This window comes from Orycteropus afer, unplaced genomic scaffold (genome assembly GCF_000298275.1).
Source record: "Orycteropus afer afer isolate SDZICR_OR568_19922 unplaced genomic scaffold, OryAfe1.0 scaffold00054, whole genome shotgun sequence".
Classification (NCBI taxonomy): domain Eukaryota; kingdom Metazoa; phylum Chordata; class Mammalia; order Tubulidentata; family Orycteropodidae; genus Orycteropus; species Orycteropus afer.
The window spans coordinates 1,679,480-1,699,770 of NW_006921641.1; the positions used below are offsets into that span (position 1 = coordinate 1,679,480).

Here is a 20,291-nt window from a genome sequence, read left to right on the forward strand (position 1 = left end):
ATCTTTCTGGTATTCTTTGCTTTCAGCCAAGATCTATCTGACATCAGCAATGATATCCCTCATTCCACATCCTCTTCTGAATCCAGCTTGCATTTCTGGAAGTTCTCTGTGAACATACTGCTGCAACTCTTTTGCATTATCTTCAGCAGGATTTTACTTGTGTGTGATATTAATGATATTGTTTTACAATTTCCACATTCTGTGGGATCACCTTTCTTTGGGATGGGAACAAATATGGGTCTCTTCCAGTCAGTTGACCAGATAGCTGTCTTCCAAATTTCTTGGGCATAAATGAGTGAGCCCTCCAGTGCAGCATCAGTTTATTGAAACATCTCAATGGGTATTCTGTCAATTCCTGGTTTTTTTTTTTTTTTCCCTGCCCAGAAGATTTCGTGTTAAGTCTTCATCTTGAGTCCTGTTGACATGGAGGTTGGTTCCCAGAAGCAGATGCTCACCAGCCTACCCTCAGTTTCTAAAGCAGCCCCTCTCCTTCTCTGCTCTGCAAACCACTTTCTCCAATGCAAGAAGAAACCACTTTTTCTGTCCTTTAAACAGTTCTCACCTGAGCGGCCAACCCCCTCAGCTCAGGAGTTTCACAGGTCTATGCATCCTGGGCCAGAGAAGCCACTCCAGTGGGTTAGGCTGGTGCAAAGCAACCACATACATTCTGCCCTGCCATCCGGCTGACCAGCCACCAAGTTCAAGCCATTTAAATCTCCCACCTGTGTAGATGCCATTGGGCAGGCATGATAGCTGCGGGTGCAGAGAGGTCGCACATCCCTTGCTCAGATGACATGAGTCTGAGTGACTACCTGGGTCTGAGTGACTACCTGGGGGTCCCACAGGACTGGGAAGGTACGTTCCTTGCACCATCTTGCCACCCAGCATCACATGGAGCTGACATCACAGGACCTGGGTACACACAGGCAATGGACCCTGCTCACTGTAGGACCTGTACTTAGGCTGTAACAGCCCCACACATGCAAGCATCCAGCCAACCCTCTACCCAGCATGATGTATCTAGGTGCAGATCAGCTGTAAGGAACTCCGCCTCTCTCAGGCCTGGCTGCAAACTGTCCCAGAGTAAACACAGTTTCAGTTTTTTATTTTCTGATTACCAGGATACTACCAAACTTTATCTATGGCTTATTGACCTAGGCTTACATCTGTATTATACGAATATGATCAAAAGTAACATTTTTGGGCTATTGAATGAGAGTAAATGAGGCTGAATGTCACTTCTGGAAGTATCAGAAGATGTGTGTTGTATGCATAGGTGTTCTGTGTCAGAACTTATTTACATAATTGTGTCATTTCCACCCCTTATATGTGTGTGGACGTTATTTACATAGGCACACTATTTGTGAAAAGTACAGTAGAAATAAAACAAGACTGTTTTCATAACCAGTGAGGTTTTACTATTCTGATGCCTACATGTTCCTTTAACTCAATACAGTTTGCTGTATTGAACAGGTTAAGATTTTAACAAACCTATTTAGAATGATCCTTTTAGAAATTTAACTGTATTGTTCTAGAGCAGGCCAAAATTTGTGACCCCTGCACTTTCCAGCATTCCACCTTTGTTGTAGAAAAGAGATATCGAGCTGATTATACTTTTATACTTCCAACCAAATTTAAGGGCCTAGAACACTTCTTTTTTAGAAAACTGTCTTTTTATATCATCTGAAGCATCTTACTTTGTCATAGAATCTGAAATTCTGAGAACCAAATGATTATTAATAATCTTACAAAATTTAAATGTCTTGGGAAAATTAAAGGAAGATTATTGAATATTTAATCCTTAAACTGAATTACTTGAAGCATACTTCAGCCCTCAGACCTGGCTGAAATCAACACCCAGGGGAGTGATAATGATATAAAGGAGACTCTACCAAGAAGTGATTTGAAAGAGAAGGTTTTCTTAGGGCAGGGGGAGAGGCAAGGAGGAAGCAGTTCTGAGAAGAATATAGACGGAAGAGAGTTTGTTAGTGCAGACAGAAGGTAATATGTTAGGATACTTGAGATTATGGAAAGGAACTTTTGGGAGTTTAGTACCTTCTTCACGCTTCTCTTTATGTGTCTTATATAAGTTAAAACTTTAATTAGAATTGTTCGGACTAGTTCTAGGTAAGCAACCTGAGTATTGAGAGGAAAGAGTAGAGTGTTTGCATCACTGGTACTCACAGGTGGTAAGAAGTAAAAACAAGTAGCCTTTTGAACTGTCACTGAAAATTGGCCACCTGCCACCTTTTGCAAATACATTAACAGATGCCAAAACCTGTTCTGGAGTTTTCTTACTAGTATAATTCAAAAATCTAAACTTCTCGGTGTGATCTATTGTGAGCCTTTGGTTTCATAGAAGAATTGCTTATTTTTAAGTCAGGCTTTAAAGATTATGTCTTGGTTGAATACCTCAATTACAGAACTAGTTGATGTGTTATAGTATTTGCAGGTAACAATGGTTTGCTTTTCTTGTTTTTATCCAGTCTTGCAACTTTAAAAATTATGTAACATTAGATCTGTAGAGTTGTGACCCAAGACTTAATTAATTATAGCTGCGTCTCATTTTGAAATCTTATTTTGTTTACTTCAGCATACCTCATCTCAGAACTAGAAGCTGCCAGAATGCTCTATGTGAATGCTCCTCAAAAAAAAGCTCAAGAAGGAGGCGGTAGTGAGGTCTTTCAAGAGTTGAAAGGCATATGTATTGCTCTAGGAATGTCTAAACCTCCAGCCAATATAACTATGTTCCAATTCTTCAGCGGGATTGAAAAAAAAGTAAGACCTTTAGTACAAGATTCTAGTGTATTAAAGGCATAGTCCTAGATTTGTTTGAAATTAAACAATTCTGTTAGTTTTTCTTAGTGGGAACCTAATGTGCATATTATTAAATAAGTGTTACTAAATGAGTTTGGGTTTTAAATCCTAATATTTTAAGATAAAAAAATATTTTAGGGTTGTTAGTTTTGTTTTTGTTTTTTTATTAACATGTTAACCTGTTTTATTTTTCTTTGAAAAATGTTACCAGTCTCCTCCCCACTGACTGGACAGAAAAGAACATTAATGATTTTTTCTTTGTTGGTTTTTAATCCAGTCAGTTCAGATCTTTATTAGTTTCACTTGGAAACTTAGATTTATTGAATACTGACATAATCTACTATATGAAAGTATATCAGAATTATTTTTATACTTTGCATTATCAACAGTTAAGATCTTTTATATAACTGATTAGGAACAAGTAATTTCAAATAAAATAATGAATGGGTAGAAGAGAATAGTATTTTCTGTAGCAGAGGTATTCTTTATGTGCTTATCTGCTGGACTCTAAGAATTGGTACTTTGCATTGTGGGGTAGATCAGCCCCATGAAGCAGAAATTTGGCTGACCACTATAGGGGCACAACAGTGAGTCCAAGTTTTCTGTGTGTGTTCTTTCATCCATTCAAGAAGTACTTATTGAGTGGCTGCTATTTTTAAGCACTCTTTTAGATGTCATGAAGAAATCATACTTCTGTGGGGCCATGTGGAGTGGGACATGTTAGTGTGCCTTTTTCATATAGGTTTTCTGCATTTCAAAATGTCCTCTACTTTTACTATTGTCGGAATCTTCTTTTAATGGCAACATATGATAGGAATTGGGAAGAGGAAGTGAATGTTTTACATTTAGATTTGTTATTTATATATTTTATGTTTTTATATCAGTTAAAAGAGACATTAGCAAAAGTTCCACCTAATCATGTGGGAAAGCCTTTATTGAGGAAGCCAATGGGACCAGCCCACTGGGTAAGTAGTAATCAATCCACTTCCAGTAAAATTTGTAAAGAATCATATATTTATTTCATAATTTGTATGTTAACATTTAGGAGCTCTGGTAGCGTAGTGCCTGAGGCACTTGACTGCTAACCAGAAGGCTGGCAGTTCAAACCCACCAGCCACTCCTCGGAAGGAAGATGGAACAATCTACTTCCGTAGTGATACCACCTCAGAAACCCAAGGAGGGTTCGCTCTGAGTCGGGTCCGACTCGACGGCACGTAACAATAACAACATGTTAACATTTACAATTTATTCTGCTGAAGTTATATTTAGTTTTACTTACAGTTTTCTAGGTGGATATTCTTAAAATAAGTGTCATTTCTGCCAATCTCAAGATTTATCTAGAATAATTTTATTTTTGTAAGATTAGATGCACCTAATTCATAATTTGTAAATATCTCACACAACTAATTAAACATAAGTTAAAGATTAGTATACACATGTTTCTAATTGTCTGTAAGCTAAAAACTGCATTAGGTTGAGTACAGTGAATTACAGGAAAGGTAAATAACAATTACGTGTACTTTATGTGTTCTTTTTTATGCTTCGAGACTTAACATTATTTTGCCTATCATCTCATTAAATATTAATTTATTACGTGGACGGAATTACATGTATCAAGTGATGGGAATTGAGGTATAAATAAAACGGATACATTTTCTGCCTTTTGTACAAAAGATCAAACAGATTTAAATTCTAGCTGGTCTGTTTTGTTTCAGGAAAAGATTGAAGCAATTAACCAAGCCATAGCCAATGAATATGAAGTTCGGAGAAAGCTGCTAATAAAACGTTTGGATGTCACTGTGCAGTCCTTTGGCTGGTCTGATAGAGCCAAGGTACACATTAAATAATTTATAAGTACAGGCTATTTATAGCCATAATTCCTAGGCATTCCTAGCACAGTTTAGGTATACTGGAAACTAAAAGAAAAATACACAGAAAGACACACAGCAAAATTTTCTTTAGTGAGTTGCTGGATAGTAATTTTTTCAACTATTCAGCAATAATATCATTTATTTTTCATTTTATTGATATTTTTCAAGAAAAACTGAATTTTATAATCAAGTAAGAAATGCCCCCATTTGTGAGAGAAAAAGAAAATTAGTATATGAAAGTTACTAAAATAATAGCTTCTGTTTTCAAATTATTTGTTTATTATTCTGTTAGCGTAGTGCCTAAGGCATTTGACTGCTAACCAGAAGGTTGGTGGTTCAAACCTACCAGCCACTCCTCGGCAAGGAAGGTTGGTCAATCTACTTCCATAGTGATACCACCTCAGAAACCCAGCAGTACATAACAATTTAATTTGTTAAAGAAGTTAGAAATACTGGATTTAGTGTGATGAAATATCTAGTTAGAGAGAATTGGAGAAATTGGTGAGATACAAGTTTTATTTTAACTTAGATGAGTTAATCCAGGTAAAGGTCTTGGTCATCCAACAAATTCTTATTAAATGCCTACTTACTACACATGGGGTCCCCATGAGTTGGAATAGACTCCATGGCAACTGATTTGTTTTGTTTTGTTGTTTTGTATAATAACTGGGAATTAATTGACACACGTGATTACTTTTATCTATTGCCTGAATTTTTGTTCAGGTTGGTTCAGATATGCTTAATATTGGTTATACCCTGAATAATTCATGCATTTTGAAAATAGATTTTCCTCTGACTTCTAGTTAATTGATTCAGAAAATATAGTTCCCATTTAGTTCTTCAATTATATTTCTATACTCTTAATTTCACCTAAAGTCTTTAACCCTTTCCTCAATTATTTTTGGCTGTTAAATTGTTAGGATAGATATTTATAGTTAAAATATGTTAGTACTATAAGGACATCTTAGAGATAAGTCTTAACCCTACTTATTTTGCATGTAAGAAAATGCAGACCCAGATAAATGGAGCCTTTGCCTAAGATATTACAGCTAATTAGTAGTATGATGTCTTTTGTGACTGTAATTTAGGAAATGCTAATCCTTTCTTGAGTTATCTTTAATTTAAAAGACTTAGTTCACTCAGCATGATAGATAGCCTTCAAAAACAATAACCAACACCTCTCAGTTAGAAAAACATGCAGTCATGGATAGAAATGCACTGAACGAGGAGTTAACAGATTAAAATTCTGGTCTTGCCACTGCCAGTAAACAACTGAGGGACTAAACAACTGAGGGTCCACTATGTCTGAGCTTCTGTTTATTCTCTCATTTTTAACATCTTTTGTATGATCTGGTTAGCCTAAGTGATATTTAACATCCATTTAAACTGAAATGTATGGTGATCTTGTGAAATATATAAATAGATTGAGGATTATAAGGGAAAGATACTATAGATTACTTCAGTATGCACCAAGTGATCTTTTATGTAATGAAAATTAAGTACTTAAATCTCACTTTGCAATTTCCTTTCAGTCAGTTGTATTTGTAATAGATATCAAACCATTTTCAAAGTTATTTTGTTTCCATTCAGCAAGCACTGATTGAACACTTCTATGTAGTAAAATACCTACAAAAAAAGAAATATAAGACATATTCAGAAAACATACCCAGACAAGCTATGTGATGCCAGTCCTTTTATTCTTTGATTAAAGAAAAATTTGAAAAATAAAAAGTCACTGATAATCATTGATTATCAACTTAAACTCAATAGCTAGTATTATTTTCCTTGTTTTATCTATATGGGCAAGTATACAAAACATAACTTTTCATTGTATTTTTTCACATAACAATTTAAATATCTTCCATGTTTCTTCATAGTCATATTTTTTTTTGTTGTTGTTATTTAATGACTATACCATAATTTATTGATACATAGTGATAGAAATGATGCCAGGGATTGTTTCAACAACATAAATGAAGGCTATACATACAGACCTCACTGGAGGGAATACATAGGAATCAGATTGACTACATCTGTGGAATGAAGTGTGGGAAAAACTCAATCATCTTCAGCCAAAACAAGACCAGGAGCTGACTGTGGGATATATCATCAATTGCTCATATGCAAGTTCAAGTTGATGCTGAAGACAATTAAAACAAGTCCATGAGAGCCAAAATATGACCTTGATTATATCCCACCTGAATTTAGAGACCATCAGAAGAACAGATTTCATGCATTGAACACCAATGACCAAAAACACAAATTGTGGTTTGACATCAAGAACATCATCCTTCATGAAGAAAGCAAAAGGTCATTAAAAAGACAGGAAAGGAAGAAAAGACCAAAATGGATGTCAGAGGAGACTCTGAAACTTGCTCTTGAATGGAGGGTAGCTAAGCAAGTGGAAGAAATGACAAGATAAAAGAGCTAAACAGAAGATTTCAAAGAGCAGCTCGAGAAGACAAGTATATTATTATAATGAAACATGCAAAGAACTGGAGTTAGAAAACCAAAAGGGAAGAACACACTCAGCATTTCTCAAGCTGAAGGAACTGAAGAAAATATTCAAGCCTAGAGTTGTAATATTGAAAGATTCTATGGGCAAAATATTGAATGATTCAGGAAGCATGAAAAGAAGATGGGAGGAATACACAGAGTCACTGTACCAAAAAGAATTGGTCAATATTCATCTGTTTCAGGAGGTTGTACGTGATCAAGAACCAATGGTATTGAGTGAAGAAATCTAAGCTGCACTGAAGGAATTAGCGAAAAACAAGGTTCCAGGAATTGGTGGAATACCCATTGAGATGTTTCAACAAATGCATGCTGCACTGGAGGCACTAACTCATCTATGCAAAGATATTTGGAAGACAGCTACCTGGCTAACTGACTGGAAGAGATCCATATTTATACCCATTCCAAAGAAAGGTGATCCAGAAGAATATGGAAATTATCGAACAATATCACTAATATGACACACAGGTAAAATTTTGCTGAAGATAATTCAAAAATGGTTGCAGCAATCCCAATCCAGATCCCATCAACATTCTTTAGGGATATGGAAAAAATGATCACTAACTTTATATGGAAAGGAAAGAGACCTCGGATAAGCAAAGCACTACTGAAGAAGAGAAACAAACTAGGAGGTCTCACATTGCCGGATCTCAAAACCTACTATACAGCCACAGTAGTCAAAACTGCCTGGTATTGGTTCAATGACAGATACATAGACCAATGGAATAGAATTGAGAACCCAGGTATAGATCCATCGACCTATAGTCAGCTGATCTTTGACAAAGGCCCCAAATCCATTAAGTGGGAAAGAGAATGTTTGTTTAATAAATGGTGCTGGCAAAACTGGAGATCCATTTGCAGAAAAATGAAACAAGATCTGTACCTCACACCACACACAAAAACAAACTCCAGATGGATCAAAGACTTAACTGTGAAACCTAGAACTATGCAGTTTCTCAAGGAAAATTTAGGCTCAAACTTAAGGGCCCTAATATTTGGTATAAATAGACTACCAAGCATAATTCAAAATGCACCAACAGCAGAAGAGAAGCCAGATGATTGGGACCTTCTAAAAATTAAATGTTTATGTGCTTCCAAAGACTTCTCCAAAAGAGTCAAAAGAGAACCTACAGATTGGGAAAAAATATTTGGTAATAACATATCTGACAAGGGACTTATCTCTAGAATTTATAGAACACTCCAACACCTCAATAACAAAAAGACAAACAATCCAATTAAAAAATGGGCAGAAGACATGAATAGACACTTCACCAAGGAGGATATTCAAGCGGCCAACAAACATATGAAGAAATGCTCACGATCATTAGCTATTAGAGAGATGCAAATCAAAACAACAATGAGGTACCATCTTGCTCCAGCATTAGTATCAAAGTTCAACAAGACAGAAAATAACAAATGCTGGCGAGGTTGTGGAGAGATTGGAACTCTCATACACTGCTGGTGGGACTGTAAAATGGTACAACCATTGTGGAAAGCAGTATGGTGATCCTTCAAAAGTTGGAACTAGAAATAGCATTTGACCCAGCCATCCCATTACTAGGTATATACCCTTAAGAAGTGAGAGCCATAACAAGAACAGATATATGCACGCCGATGTTCATCGCAGCACTATTTACAATAGCTAAAACTTGGAAACAACCTAGATGTCCAACAACTGAGGAATGGATAACCAAACTTTGGTACATTCACACAATGGAATACTATGCAACGCTAAAGAATAACGTAGAATCTGCAAAACACCGCATAATGTGGATGAACTTGGAGGACATTATGCTGAGCGAAATAAGTCAGTCACAAAAGGACAAATATTGTATTAGTCCGTTACTGTGAAAGTTAAGGAAAGGTTTATATATTGGAGGACATTTTCTTTGTTGGTTACCGGGGTGGGAGGGAAGGGGAGGGAATGCTGTTAGATAGATAGAGATAAATATTGATTTGGGTGAAGAGAAGGGCAATGTACCAAATGTGAGTGACCAATATGGCAGCATTGAGGATGAGAAAGACAGAGAGAGTTACATGGGCAGTACAAACAACAAATATGAACCCCTTTGTAAATACAATACTGAGTTGTCAATGAAAGCAAACATGGGTATAGGGACGGATAGATGGGTGAACAAGCTAAACAATTATGTATGTCTAAATGGAGAGTGTATCCAAGATCATATACAGGGTTGGCAGACAATGGGCCTCTCGAAGAGTATGAAGGGATGGACACTGGGAGGAGGTAACTATGGGGAGGAAGTGGGAGGGGAGCTGCTGCATTGTAAATTTTGGTCAATGACATGAGACAAAGTATATGTGAACTGCTGTATGAAAAGTGAATTTACTCTGTAAATCTTCACCCAAATCCTAATTAGAAAAAAAAAAAAAAAGGGTTGCAGCAGTATATTGACAAAGAACTTCCAGAAATGTAAGCTGTGTTGAGAAGAGGACATGAAACAAGGGATATTATTGCTGATGTCAGATGGATCTTGGCTTAAAGCAAAGAATACCAGAAAGATGTTTGCTTGTGTTTTATTGACTATGGAAAAGCATTTGACTGTGTGGATCATTATAAATTATGCGTAACATTGAGAAGAATGGCAATTCCAGAACACTGAATTGTGCTCATGACATAGACCAGGGGCTGTTGTTTGAACAGAACAAGGGGATACTGCATGGTTTTAAATGAGGAAACCAGTTTGTCAGAGTTGTATCCCTTCATCCTACGTATTCAATCTGTATGCTGAGCAGATAATCTGAGAAGCTGGACTATATGAAGAAGAACATAACATCAGAATTGGAGGAAGACTCATTAACAACCTGCGATTTGCAGACAACACAATCCTGCTTGCTGAAGGTGAAGATAATATGAAGCACTTGTTGATGAAGATTATTAAAGACTACAGTCTGCAGTATGGATTAACACCTCATCATAAAGAAAACAAAAATCCTCACAACTATACCAGTAGGTAGCCTCATGATAAATGGAGAAAAGATTGAAGTTGTCAGAGGTTTCACAATCAACACTGATGGAAGCAGCAGTCAGGAAATCAGACCTCGTATTGCACTGGGCAAATCTGCAAAAGACCTTTTTAAAGTGCTGAAGAGGAAAGATGTCTCTTTGAAGACTAAGGTGCGCCTAACCCAAACGATGGCATTTTTAGTAGCCTTGTGTGCATGTGAAAGCTAGACAGTGAATAAGGAAAACTGAAGAAGAGTTGATGCTTCTGAGTTGTGTTGGTGAAGAGTACTGAAAAGAACCATGGACTGCTAGAAGAATGAACAAATCTGTCCTGGAAGAAGTACAGCCAGATGTTCCTTAAAAGCGAGAATGGCCAGACTGTCTCAGTTACTTTGGTCATGTTCTCAGAGGAACCATTCCCTAGAGAAGGATATGCTTAGTAAAGTGGAGGGTCAGTGAAATAGGGGAAGGCCCTCAAGGAGATGGATTGACATAGTGGTAGCAACAATGGGCTCAGGTATAACAAGCCTTGTGAGGCTGGTGCAGGACCGGGCAGTGTATCGTTCTGTTGTGCATAGGGTCAGTATGAGCTAGGGCCAACTCAACAACACCTAAAAACAACAGTAACAACGTAATTTATTACAGGACGTTTTCCCTGCTGTTAGACCTTTATCCAGATTTTTCTTTCACTTAAACAATGAGCACATCACTTTTACTCTTCTATGGTCACTTTTATCCTTTCGTATAAAAGATTACAAAGTCAATAGTTTTAACATTTCTGTGCCTTTGTGCTTCTTAAGATACACTGTATAGATGAGTTATATCAACCTGTGATTTCCACCATCAATATCTGAGTACCTGTGTATAGCTAACAAATTTATTGCTGCTGATTTTAGTTGTAGATGTTGGTTCCAAAATTTAGTAAGTAGGAGATTGTCATCTTCCAAATTTAGGTTGCTTTTTTTTTTTTTAGTTTCCGATGTGGAATTTAAAAAATATATTTGTACTTTATTTTCTTTTGTGTGTACACTCTCTTGTCACCTTTTGTTCATCTGTTTTTTGGGGTCTTGTTTTTCAAATACATATAAATGAATTTTTTTAATGTAGCTACTAACCTTTTGTAATTATGCAGATACTATCTATGCGTTTAAATTTGAGTTAATTATTAAACCGAACTTTATTAAACCAAATACATCATATTGCTTGTTACATAATTAAAGTAAAATGAAATATAATAGGTTAGCCTTAAATTGCAAGAAGTTTGCCTTCACCATTGCAGCCGATTTGCTAGAATGAGCCTACCCAGACCTTCATGAAAGTAACCAAGAAAACCCAGTAAGGTATTTTGATGTGGTTAGGATTGAATGTCTTGAGTGCTGAAAGTGTCTTTTGCACATTGAAAATGAGACCCTATTTAGCCTGCCTCCTTCCCCAATAATAATTTTTACAGTTGACTTTTATGTTCCTGAATTCAATAAACTATATTTTAAAGAAATCTGTATCATTAATAATCCCACATTCCAGATTTCCTTACTCTGAATTTCAGATATTCTGTCATACTGACTGTTCACCAGCTCCAGTTACAGATCTGGAAGATTTTGTAATCAAGCATACTTTTATTAAGTTGCTGCATAACTCTTAACATTTATTGACTGCTTCCAATGGCCAGGTATTACACTGAGTGTTTTATCTAATTGTCCTATATGATCTTCTCATAACAACCTTGTAAGTGAACTGCTGTTGTGTATCTCTCATTATCCAGGTCAAGAAACTGAGGAACAGAAGTTGAGTGACTTATCCTGGTTTCCTAATTTCTCTGTCTGTCTAGTATTAATATTCATTAAGTTGTGCTTGTACTGTATGGTTAAAGTAGATCCTTTTTAATTATTCTTTATAATAGAAATACTCAATAAGGCAAGTACATTTACCAGATATATCTGTATTAACATAATTAGTCCATATTAGTCACAGCGAACATTTTGTTATCTCATAGAAATCAAAGATGAGAAAACTAAAAAATAAAATTATTGAAATGAGTTTATATTCTTATATTTAAATACATAAAATCAGCAATTTGACCTGCAGTCAGTGGCAAGAGGAACCTTTTCAATATTTTTGCCTCACAGTCTTGATGGGAAACCCGCCCATGCCTTCCATTCACCCCCACTCCTAACTTTTACTCCCTTCCCCTCCCCCTCTATCATTGCTTACTATATATCATTAGGTCTGGCAACTGTACTGTAAGATAGTTCTTCACTAGGTAGGAACATTGGTGAATATATATAACTTTTTCCTCCCATCTGGAATCTAGTAAATATTATCACTATCAGACAAATATTATCAGGAATTTTGTATACCTTTAACTTATTTAATGTGAGTGTTTATGTCATTTTGAAAACTGACATTTGTCTTTGAACACTTCTCTTTCAACAGAGTCAGACAGAAAAACTAGCAAAAGTTTACCAGCCGAAACGCTCAGTTTTATCTCCTAAAAGTACTATTTCTGTTGCCCATCTTTTGGCTGCAAGACAAGACTTGTCAAAGATTTTAAGGACAAGCAGTGGCTCTATCAGAGAAAAGACTGCCTGTGCTATCAATAAGGTGATTAGAGTACCTTTAATTTTGTTTCAAATATATTTCTTTCTGTTTATAAAATAAAACAGTTTAAAATATCTTTCTTACCCATAGGTGTTGATGGGCAGGGTGCCTGACAGAGGTGGTAGACCCAATGAAATTGAACCTCCACCCCCAGAGATGCCACCATGGCAGAAAAGGCAAGATGCCCCCCAGCAGCAAGCCGGAGGCCGAGGAGGGAGAGGTGGTTATGAACATTCCTCGTATGGAGGACGAGGCAGTCATGAACAAGGAGGAGGGAGAGGCGGACGTGGTAGCTATGACCACAGTGGTCGAGGGGGAGGAAGAGGAAATAAGCATCAAGGAGGCTGGACAGATGGAGGGAGTGGAGGAGGAGGTGGCTACCAAGATGGTGGTTATCGAGAATCAGGTTTCCAACCTGGTGGCTATCATGGTGGCCACAGTGGTGGCTATCAAGGCAGTAGTTACAGTGGCTTCCAAACATCTTCATATACAGGGAGTGGATACCAAGGGAGTGGATACCAGGGTGGTGGATACCAGCAAGACAATAGATACCAAGATGGTGGGCATCATGGTGATCGAGGCAGTGGTCGTGGAGGGAGAGGTGGTCGCGGAGGCAGGGGTGGTCGTGGAGGCCAGGGAGGAGGATGGGGAGGAAGAGGGAGCCAGAATTATCACCAGGGAGGTCAATTTGAACAGCACTTCCAGCACGGAGGTTACCAGTATAATCACTCTGGATTTGGACAGGGAAGACATTATACTAGTTGAGGCTACAGAACCTTACATTTTGCTAGAGCTCAAGTAATAGAAACTTAGTTTCAGAACCCTGAATCCAGAATCTATTTTGAATTAATGTGAGACCACAGGTGGCAGGCAGATTCCTGCTTGGCATCAGCATTTGTGGGCCATCATTTGGTTCTATTGATTTTTTTTAAAGGACTTACATAATGCTGTTTGAGAAACACAACATCTCTCCTTTTTATGAAGTATTTTTTAAAAAGGTAATAAAAGTTGCCTATAATTTTTGACCAGTAGATCAAGATCCCAGTCAGAAAATGCATACTTTTTTAAAGAAATTACTTGAGTAAGTAGTTTTCAATATCCAGTTTTGAAAATGAGGATTCTCCTGGATTTTTTTTTTAAGATGTACAACTAGGAAGCCTTCCTCATATTAAGAGTCCATTTATATGTGTTTTGTTTAAAGTATTCTGGTACCTGTTTTCCAAGCACAGTTCTGCCCCTGGCGGCTTTTTCATTCAGAGGTTCTGCCACATTTGCTTCATGAGAGAATTTTTAGGTCCGTTCCTATTAAATGAGCTCTTGTGCAGATAGCACATTCAGTAGCCTTATCCTGTTGATGGAATACTGTACCATATGCTCAATTCTGAAAACCTTGAACACGGCCAAAATCCGTAAAGACCATACAGGCAAACTACATTGTGAACCTATAGTCCATGTAGGCATCTAGTTAAGTATAGTAATTCAAACTGACCTGCATCCATCCAAAACAAGTTCCTCCTTCAACCTTGTTTTTACTTGAAATCTGCTAGAAGAAACAGCAAACTGAATTTTATTTTGTGCACGAGTTAATACCACTGGCTCAGCAAATACAACTTAGTTTGCTTTGGGTAGGAGACTTTTTTGGTAATGGAAGAAATGCACTACCAAGTAAGAAGACAGATTTTTGCTTAGTGCAGGAGGCCCTTTATTATTGCTGCAGAAAACAAAAGCCTGGCTGAGTTGATGTTTTACACTCTACTTTACTGAAATCTTCATGACGCTTCTGGCTGGGTTTTTGTATACGTACGCATTGTCAAGCTGTGAAAGAAATGGCTGGAGGTGTGCTTTGTGTGAAAGGTGAGCAATAAAGTATCTGTATGTTCTCCCTTTGGTTTGAGTTTTATTTTAGCTACTTGTTTTAACTGAATTATTCTGACACTTGCTTCAAGCTTATGAGCTAAGGCCTTTGTTCCCCGAAGATTCTTAAGTATTTCCTTAACATGTAATTTGTAGCAAAAGGTAACCCCCTACCTCAAAACCTTAAGTAAATTGAAAAATGACTGTTTCTAAATTCACCTTTTCCTGTATATAGCATTAAAGGTAAGAAAACTTCAATACTCACTTCTGGCCACTGGGTGTCACTGTTGCTGCACATACCAGGCAAAGGTCAATTTAAGCCCTGCTCTTGGAATGCTGTTTTTTTCCATTCTAAGAATGGAGGACATTTTTTTTTTTAGGCACCTAGAAATTGAAAATATAAATATGGGCTTGTAAAAAGGAAGTATCATTTTTCTTTTTCTACAGAAGTGGGCTTTGGGGAGTTTTTTTGTGTGTATGTTACCATTAAAAATTCTCTGTTTGGTGTTGAGATAAGCACATTCTTCTAATAGGTAAAACTATTTTTGAAAATCTTCCTTGGTCCTTTTGTTAATTTTACCTATTCAGTTTTTCAGTTAGCATTTACTAGTCTAAAATGTTCAAATTTGAAATGTTATTTATCACTAAAGTTTTAAGTTGTCTTGAAAGATTTAAGTGTTGGTTTCTTTATGCTTTTAAATAAGTATATTTAATATGTATAGAAGTTTTCTATTAGAAATAAAATTGTCAAGACTTCATGCTTAGACCGTATTTACATTTCCTTGGCGTTTGCTTTAATCTGTTTTACAGCCCTACACTCCATGGTGTACCTGATAGCACATTTCCTTTTTTTTTTTTTTTGACAGATATAATTTTGACTTATTTTTATGGTTATAGATTGCTTTTTCAAATGTTGTTGTTGTTGTTAGGTGCTGTTGAGTCGTCTCCAGCTCACAGCGACCTCATGTACAGCAGAACGAAACACTGCCGGTCCTGTGCCAGCCCCATGATCTTTGCTATATCCAAGTCCATTGCAGCCACTGTGCCAATCCATCTTGTTGAGGGTCTTCCTCTTTCTCATTGCTCCTCCACTTTGCCAAGCATGATATCCTTCTCCAGGGAATGGTCCCTTCTTACAATATGACCAATGTAGGTGAGACAAAGTCTGGTCAATCTCGCTTCCAAGGACTATTCCAGCTACACTTCTTCCAGGACAGATTTGTTAGTTCTTTTAGCAGTCCATGGTACTTTCAGCATTCTTCGCCAATACCACAACTCAAAAGTATCAACTCTTCTTCAGTCTTCCATTTTCATTGTCCAGCACTCATGCGTATGAGGCGACTGAAAATACCATGGCTTGTGTCAAGCGCACCTTAGTCTTCAAGGAAACATATTTGCTCTTAGGCACTTGAAAGAGGTCTTTTGCAGCAGATTTGCCCGATGCTGTATGACATCTGGTATCTTGACCGATGCTTCCATTGATGTTGATTATAGAACCAGATAATATGAAGTCTTTGACAACTTCAATCATTTCACCATTTATCATTGCTTATTGGTCCCATTGTTTTTGTTTTATTTATATTGAGGTGTAATCCATACTGCAGACTGTAGTCTTCAATTTTCATCAGTGTTTCAAGTCATCCTCACTTTCAGCAAGCAAAGTTGTGTCGTCTGCATAACGGAGGTGGTTAATGAGTCTTCCTCCAATCCTGATGCCACGTTGGTCTTCATATAATCTGGCTTCCCAGATTATTCAGCATACAGATGGAATAAGTATGGTGAAAGGATACAACCCTGAGGCACTCCCTTCTTGATTTTAAACCATGCAGTGTCCCCTTGTTCTGCTTGAATGATTGCCTCCTGGTCTACGTACCAGTTCCTCATGAGCACAATCAAGTGTTCTGGAATTCCCATTCTCAATGTTATCCATAATTTGTTATGATACACACAATCAAATGTTTTTGCTAGTCAGTAGAAGACAAGCTAATATCTTTCTGGTATTCTTTGCTTTAAACAAAGATCCATCTGACATCAGCAATGATATTTCTCATTCTACCTCTTCTTCAGAACCTAGCTTGCATTTCTGGAACTTTTCTGTCAATATACTGCTGCAACTGTTTTGAATTATTTTCAATAAGACTTCACTTGCATGCTATATTAATGATACTGTTCAATAATTTCTACATTCTGTGGGATCACTATTCTTTGGAATGGGTACAAATATGGATCTTTTCCAGTCAGTTGGCCAGGTGGTTGTCTTCCATATCTTTTGGCATAGCTGAGTGAGTGCCTTTAGTGTGGAATCCATGTGTTGAAACATCTCAATGGGTATCCCGTCAATTCCTGGAGCCTTGTTTTTCACCACTTCCCTCAGTGCAGCATCAACTTCTTCCTTCAGTACCATTGGTTCTTAATCATGCCACCTCCTGAAATAGTTGAACATCAACCAATACTTTTTGGTATGTATTCCTTTCATCTTTTGATGTCTCCTGCATCATTCAATATATTGCCCATAGAATTTCAGTATTGCAACTCGAGACTTAAATTTCCTCTTCACTTCTTTCAGCTTGAGAAATGCTGAGTGTGTTCTTCCCTTTTGGTTTTCCAACTCCATGTCTGCACATTTCATTATAATTGACTTTGTCGTCTTGAGCTGTCCTTTGACATTTTCTGTTTAGTTCTTTTATCTTGTCATTTCTTCCATTTGCTTTAGCTACTCTCCATTCAAGGGCAAGTTTCAGGGTCTCTTCTGACATCCATTTTGGTCTTTTCGTCCTTTCTTGTCTTTTTAATGACCTTTTGCTTTCTTCATTGATATTGTTCTTGATGTTATCACACATTTCCTATGATTTTCAGTCATTGCTGTTCAGTGCATCAAATCTATTCTTTAAATGGTCTCTAAATTCAGGAGGGATATAATCAAGGTCATATTTTGGCTCTCCTGGACTTGTTTTAATTGTCTTCAACTTCAACTTGCAGATGAGCAGTTGATGGTCAGTTCCACAATCAGCTCCTGGCCTTATTTTGGCTGAAAATGAGCTTTTCCATCGCCTCTTGCCACAGATGTAGTCATTCTGATTCCTGTGTACTCCATCTGGTGAAGTTCACATGTGTAGCCACCATTTGTGTTGTTGAAAAAGTGTTTGCAATGAATAAGTCATTGGTCTTGCTAAATTCTGTCATGTGATCTCCAGCATTATTTCTATCTTCAAGGCCAAATTTTCCAACTACTGGTGATTGTTTCGAACTTTTGCGTTCCAGTCACCAGTGGTAATCAGCACATCTTGATTGCATGTTTGGTCAATTTCAGATTGCAGAAGTTGGTAAAAAAAAACCTTCAATTTCCTCATTTATGGCTTTGGTGGTTGATGCTTAAATTTGAATGATAGTAGTACTAACTGGCTTTCCTTGTAGGCATTTTGATATCACTCTATCACTGACAGCATTGTACTTCAGGTTAGATCTTGAAATACTTTTTGTGATGATGAATGTCACACCATTCCTCTTAAATTTGTCGTTCCTGGGCATAGTAGATCATATGGTTATCTGATTCAAAATGGCCAAAACTGGTCCATTTCAGCTCACTAATGCCTAGGATATCAGTCTTTATGTGTTTGATTTTTGACAGCTTCTAATTTTCCTACATTCATACTTTGTACATTCCTTGTTCCAGTTTTTAATGGATGTTTGCTGCTCTTCCTTCTCATTTTGAATCGTGCCAGAACAGCAAATGGAGGCCCCAAAAGCTTTACTCTCTGCACATCATTAAGGTTGCCTGTATTCTGAGGAGGCAGCTCTTTCTTAGTCATGTTTTAAGGCCCACCAACCTGAGGGGCTCATCTTCTGGTACTATATCAGGTAATGTTTCAGGGCTATTCATAAAGATTTCCAGTAATATATCAGTGTTTCACTGCTCTTGATAAGTTTTCCACTGGCCAATTCTTTGAGAAATGGATGGCATCTTCCTTCTTCCAAGTCTATCTCAGCCTGGAAGCGCCACTGAAACTGGTCTACCATGGGCACCCCTGCTGGCACAGCTTCCAGCCTCTCAGCAACACGTAAGTCACCACAGTAGGACAAACCGACAGACAAGTTCATGTCCCTTAGCTGTTGCATCTGCTTGGCCCACTTCCTGGGCTACCCCTACCAGTTCCTGCTGGCCCTGTCTGCCACTGCTCCCTGCCACCTGGGGGCTGTCCCCTGCCTGCCTTACCTGTTCCAGCCACCAACTTTTTCAAATATGAACGTATAAATAAGCAAATGATACATTTCTCTATAATGGCTCTAAATTTTACATCTTCATTTTCTCCTTCAAACTGCATTTTTGTTTTCTACACTGAAACCATGAAGGAATTGATACTTTTATTAGTTTCTCCTTTTTGACATAGGTTAAGTTCTCTAGAAAGAGGATGTTTATTGCAAACCACCGGTTAGTTTTACTGTATTAAAGCTGTTAGATTTTATATGGAGATGTTTCTTGATCTTAGGCACATTCTTAACCTTAGACTATAGTAAATAATGATTTATTGGAGAAAGGAATGTGTAGAGTTTCTTGAAACCAAAAAAAAAAAATTTTAGGGAATTTTTGACATGTAAAACCTTACAGTATTCTCTATTTAAACAAACAGACTAAGATAACAGCACCCTTTGCTAGTGCTTTGTTTCCTCTTGGTACCAGTAAATAGAACTGGATGTCAACATTCTTTACGAACATCATTAAAGATACACCACTGTCATTTTCATTGCTTGCTTTGGATCCAGAGTGAGCTAATGTCCACTATGCTGGTCATTGAATAGAGATAAATTCTTGCTTATGGAAAGTATGTCTATATGTACTTATTTTCCAGTGCCCAAAACACCTGTATCCTTATACTTAGATTTTTTTAGGTTGTGGCCATTCTAACCTGGGTACTTAATGTACCTGTATTCTATTGAAAATAGATTTTAAATATGTGTGTATCAATCATCCCCCCTCCTTAAATAATTTAGATGTTACCTGATTTATTTTTAACAGAAAGGGCCATTGGATTTACCTGGAGGGAGTGGTGAAAAATACATTATCGTCATTGTCACAGGGTATCCAATGTTCTATATGAGTTTTTTCCTTCTTGTTCCTTTTATTTCTCATTATTGTGATTATAATCACTAGAATACTCTTTTATTGTTCAGTGCTACATTTCCACATCTGCATACATTTTAATGTGTTCCTAGGGTTGAAATCACTGATTAAAGGAGGCATGCATGTCATTGCTTGAATTCATTCACCTGCAAAGTCATGGTTACATAACTGCTGGTATGAGAACTTCAACAGTAAATCATTCATTGCCTATTAAATGCAAATGAAGAAAGCTGAGGTAGAAATAGAATTGTTTTAACATATTCCCTAGGAATTTGGAAGGAAATCTTGGGGGGCGGTTACAAGTGTTTGTTACATTGAATTATTGTTACTTCTTCAAGAAGATGAGAAAAGTCTTGTAGTTCCATTTCATGAACACTAATGAGTGCTTGGAACTCTGATGGCACAGTGGTTAAGGCACTCAGCTTCTGACCTGTTTTATGTGTAATGTTGTTATGTGCCGTTGAGTCGGACCTGACTCAAAGCGACCCCTCCTTGGGTTTCCGAGGCAGTATCACTACGGAAGTAGATTGCCCCATCTTCCTTCCGAGGAGTG

General features: G+C 37.3%; 1 protein-coding gene across 1 annotated transcript in view; it reads left to right on the forward strand.

The window, feature by feature from the left end:
- Positions 1-13,530, forward strand: part of FAM98A (family with sequence similarity 98 member A) — a 22,394-nt gene extending 8,864 nt beyond the window's left edge. The window contains exons 4-8 of the mRNA XM_007938786.2: positions 2,594-2,778; positions 3,702-3,782; positions 4,533-4,649; positions 12,601-12,768; positions 12,856-13,530. Coding sequence (XP_007936977.1) covers positions 2,594-2,778; positions 3,702-3,782; positions 4,533-4,649; positions 12,601-12,768; positions 12,856-13,530 — 1,226 coding nt within the window. The remainder of the gene's footprint in view (positions 1-2,593; positions 2,779-3,701; positions 3,783-4,532; positions 4,650-12,600; positions 12,769-12,855) is intronic.
- Positions 13,531-20,291: the final 6,761 nt, after the last annotated feature.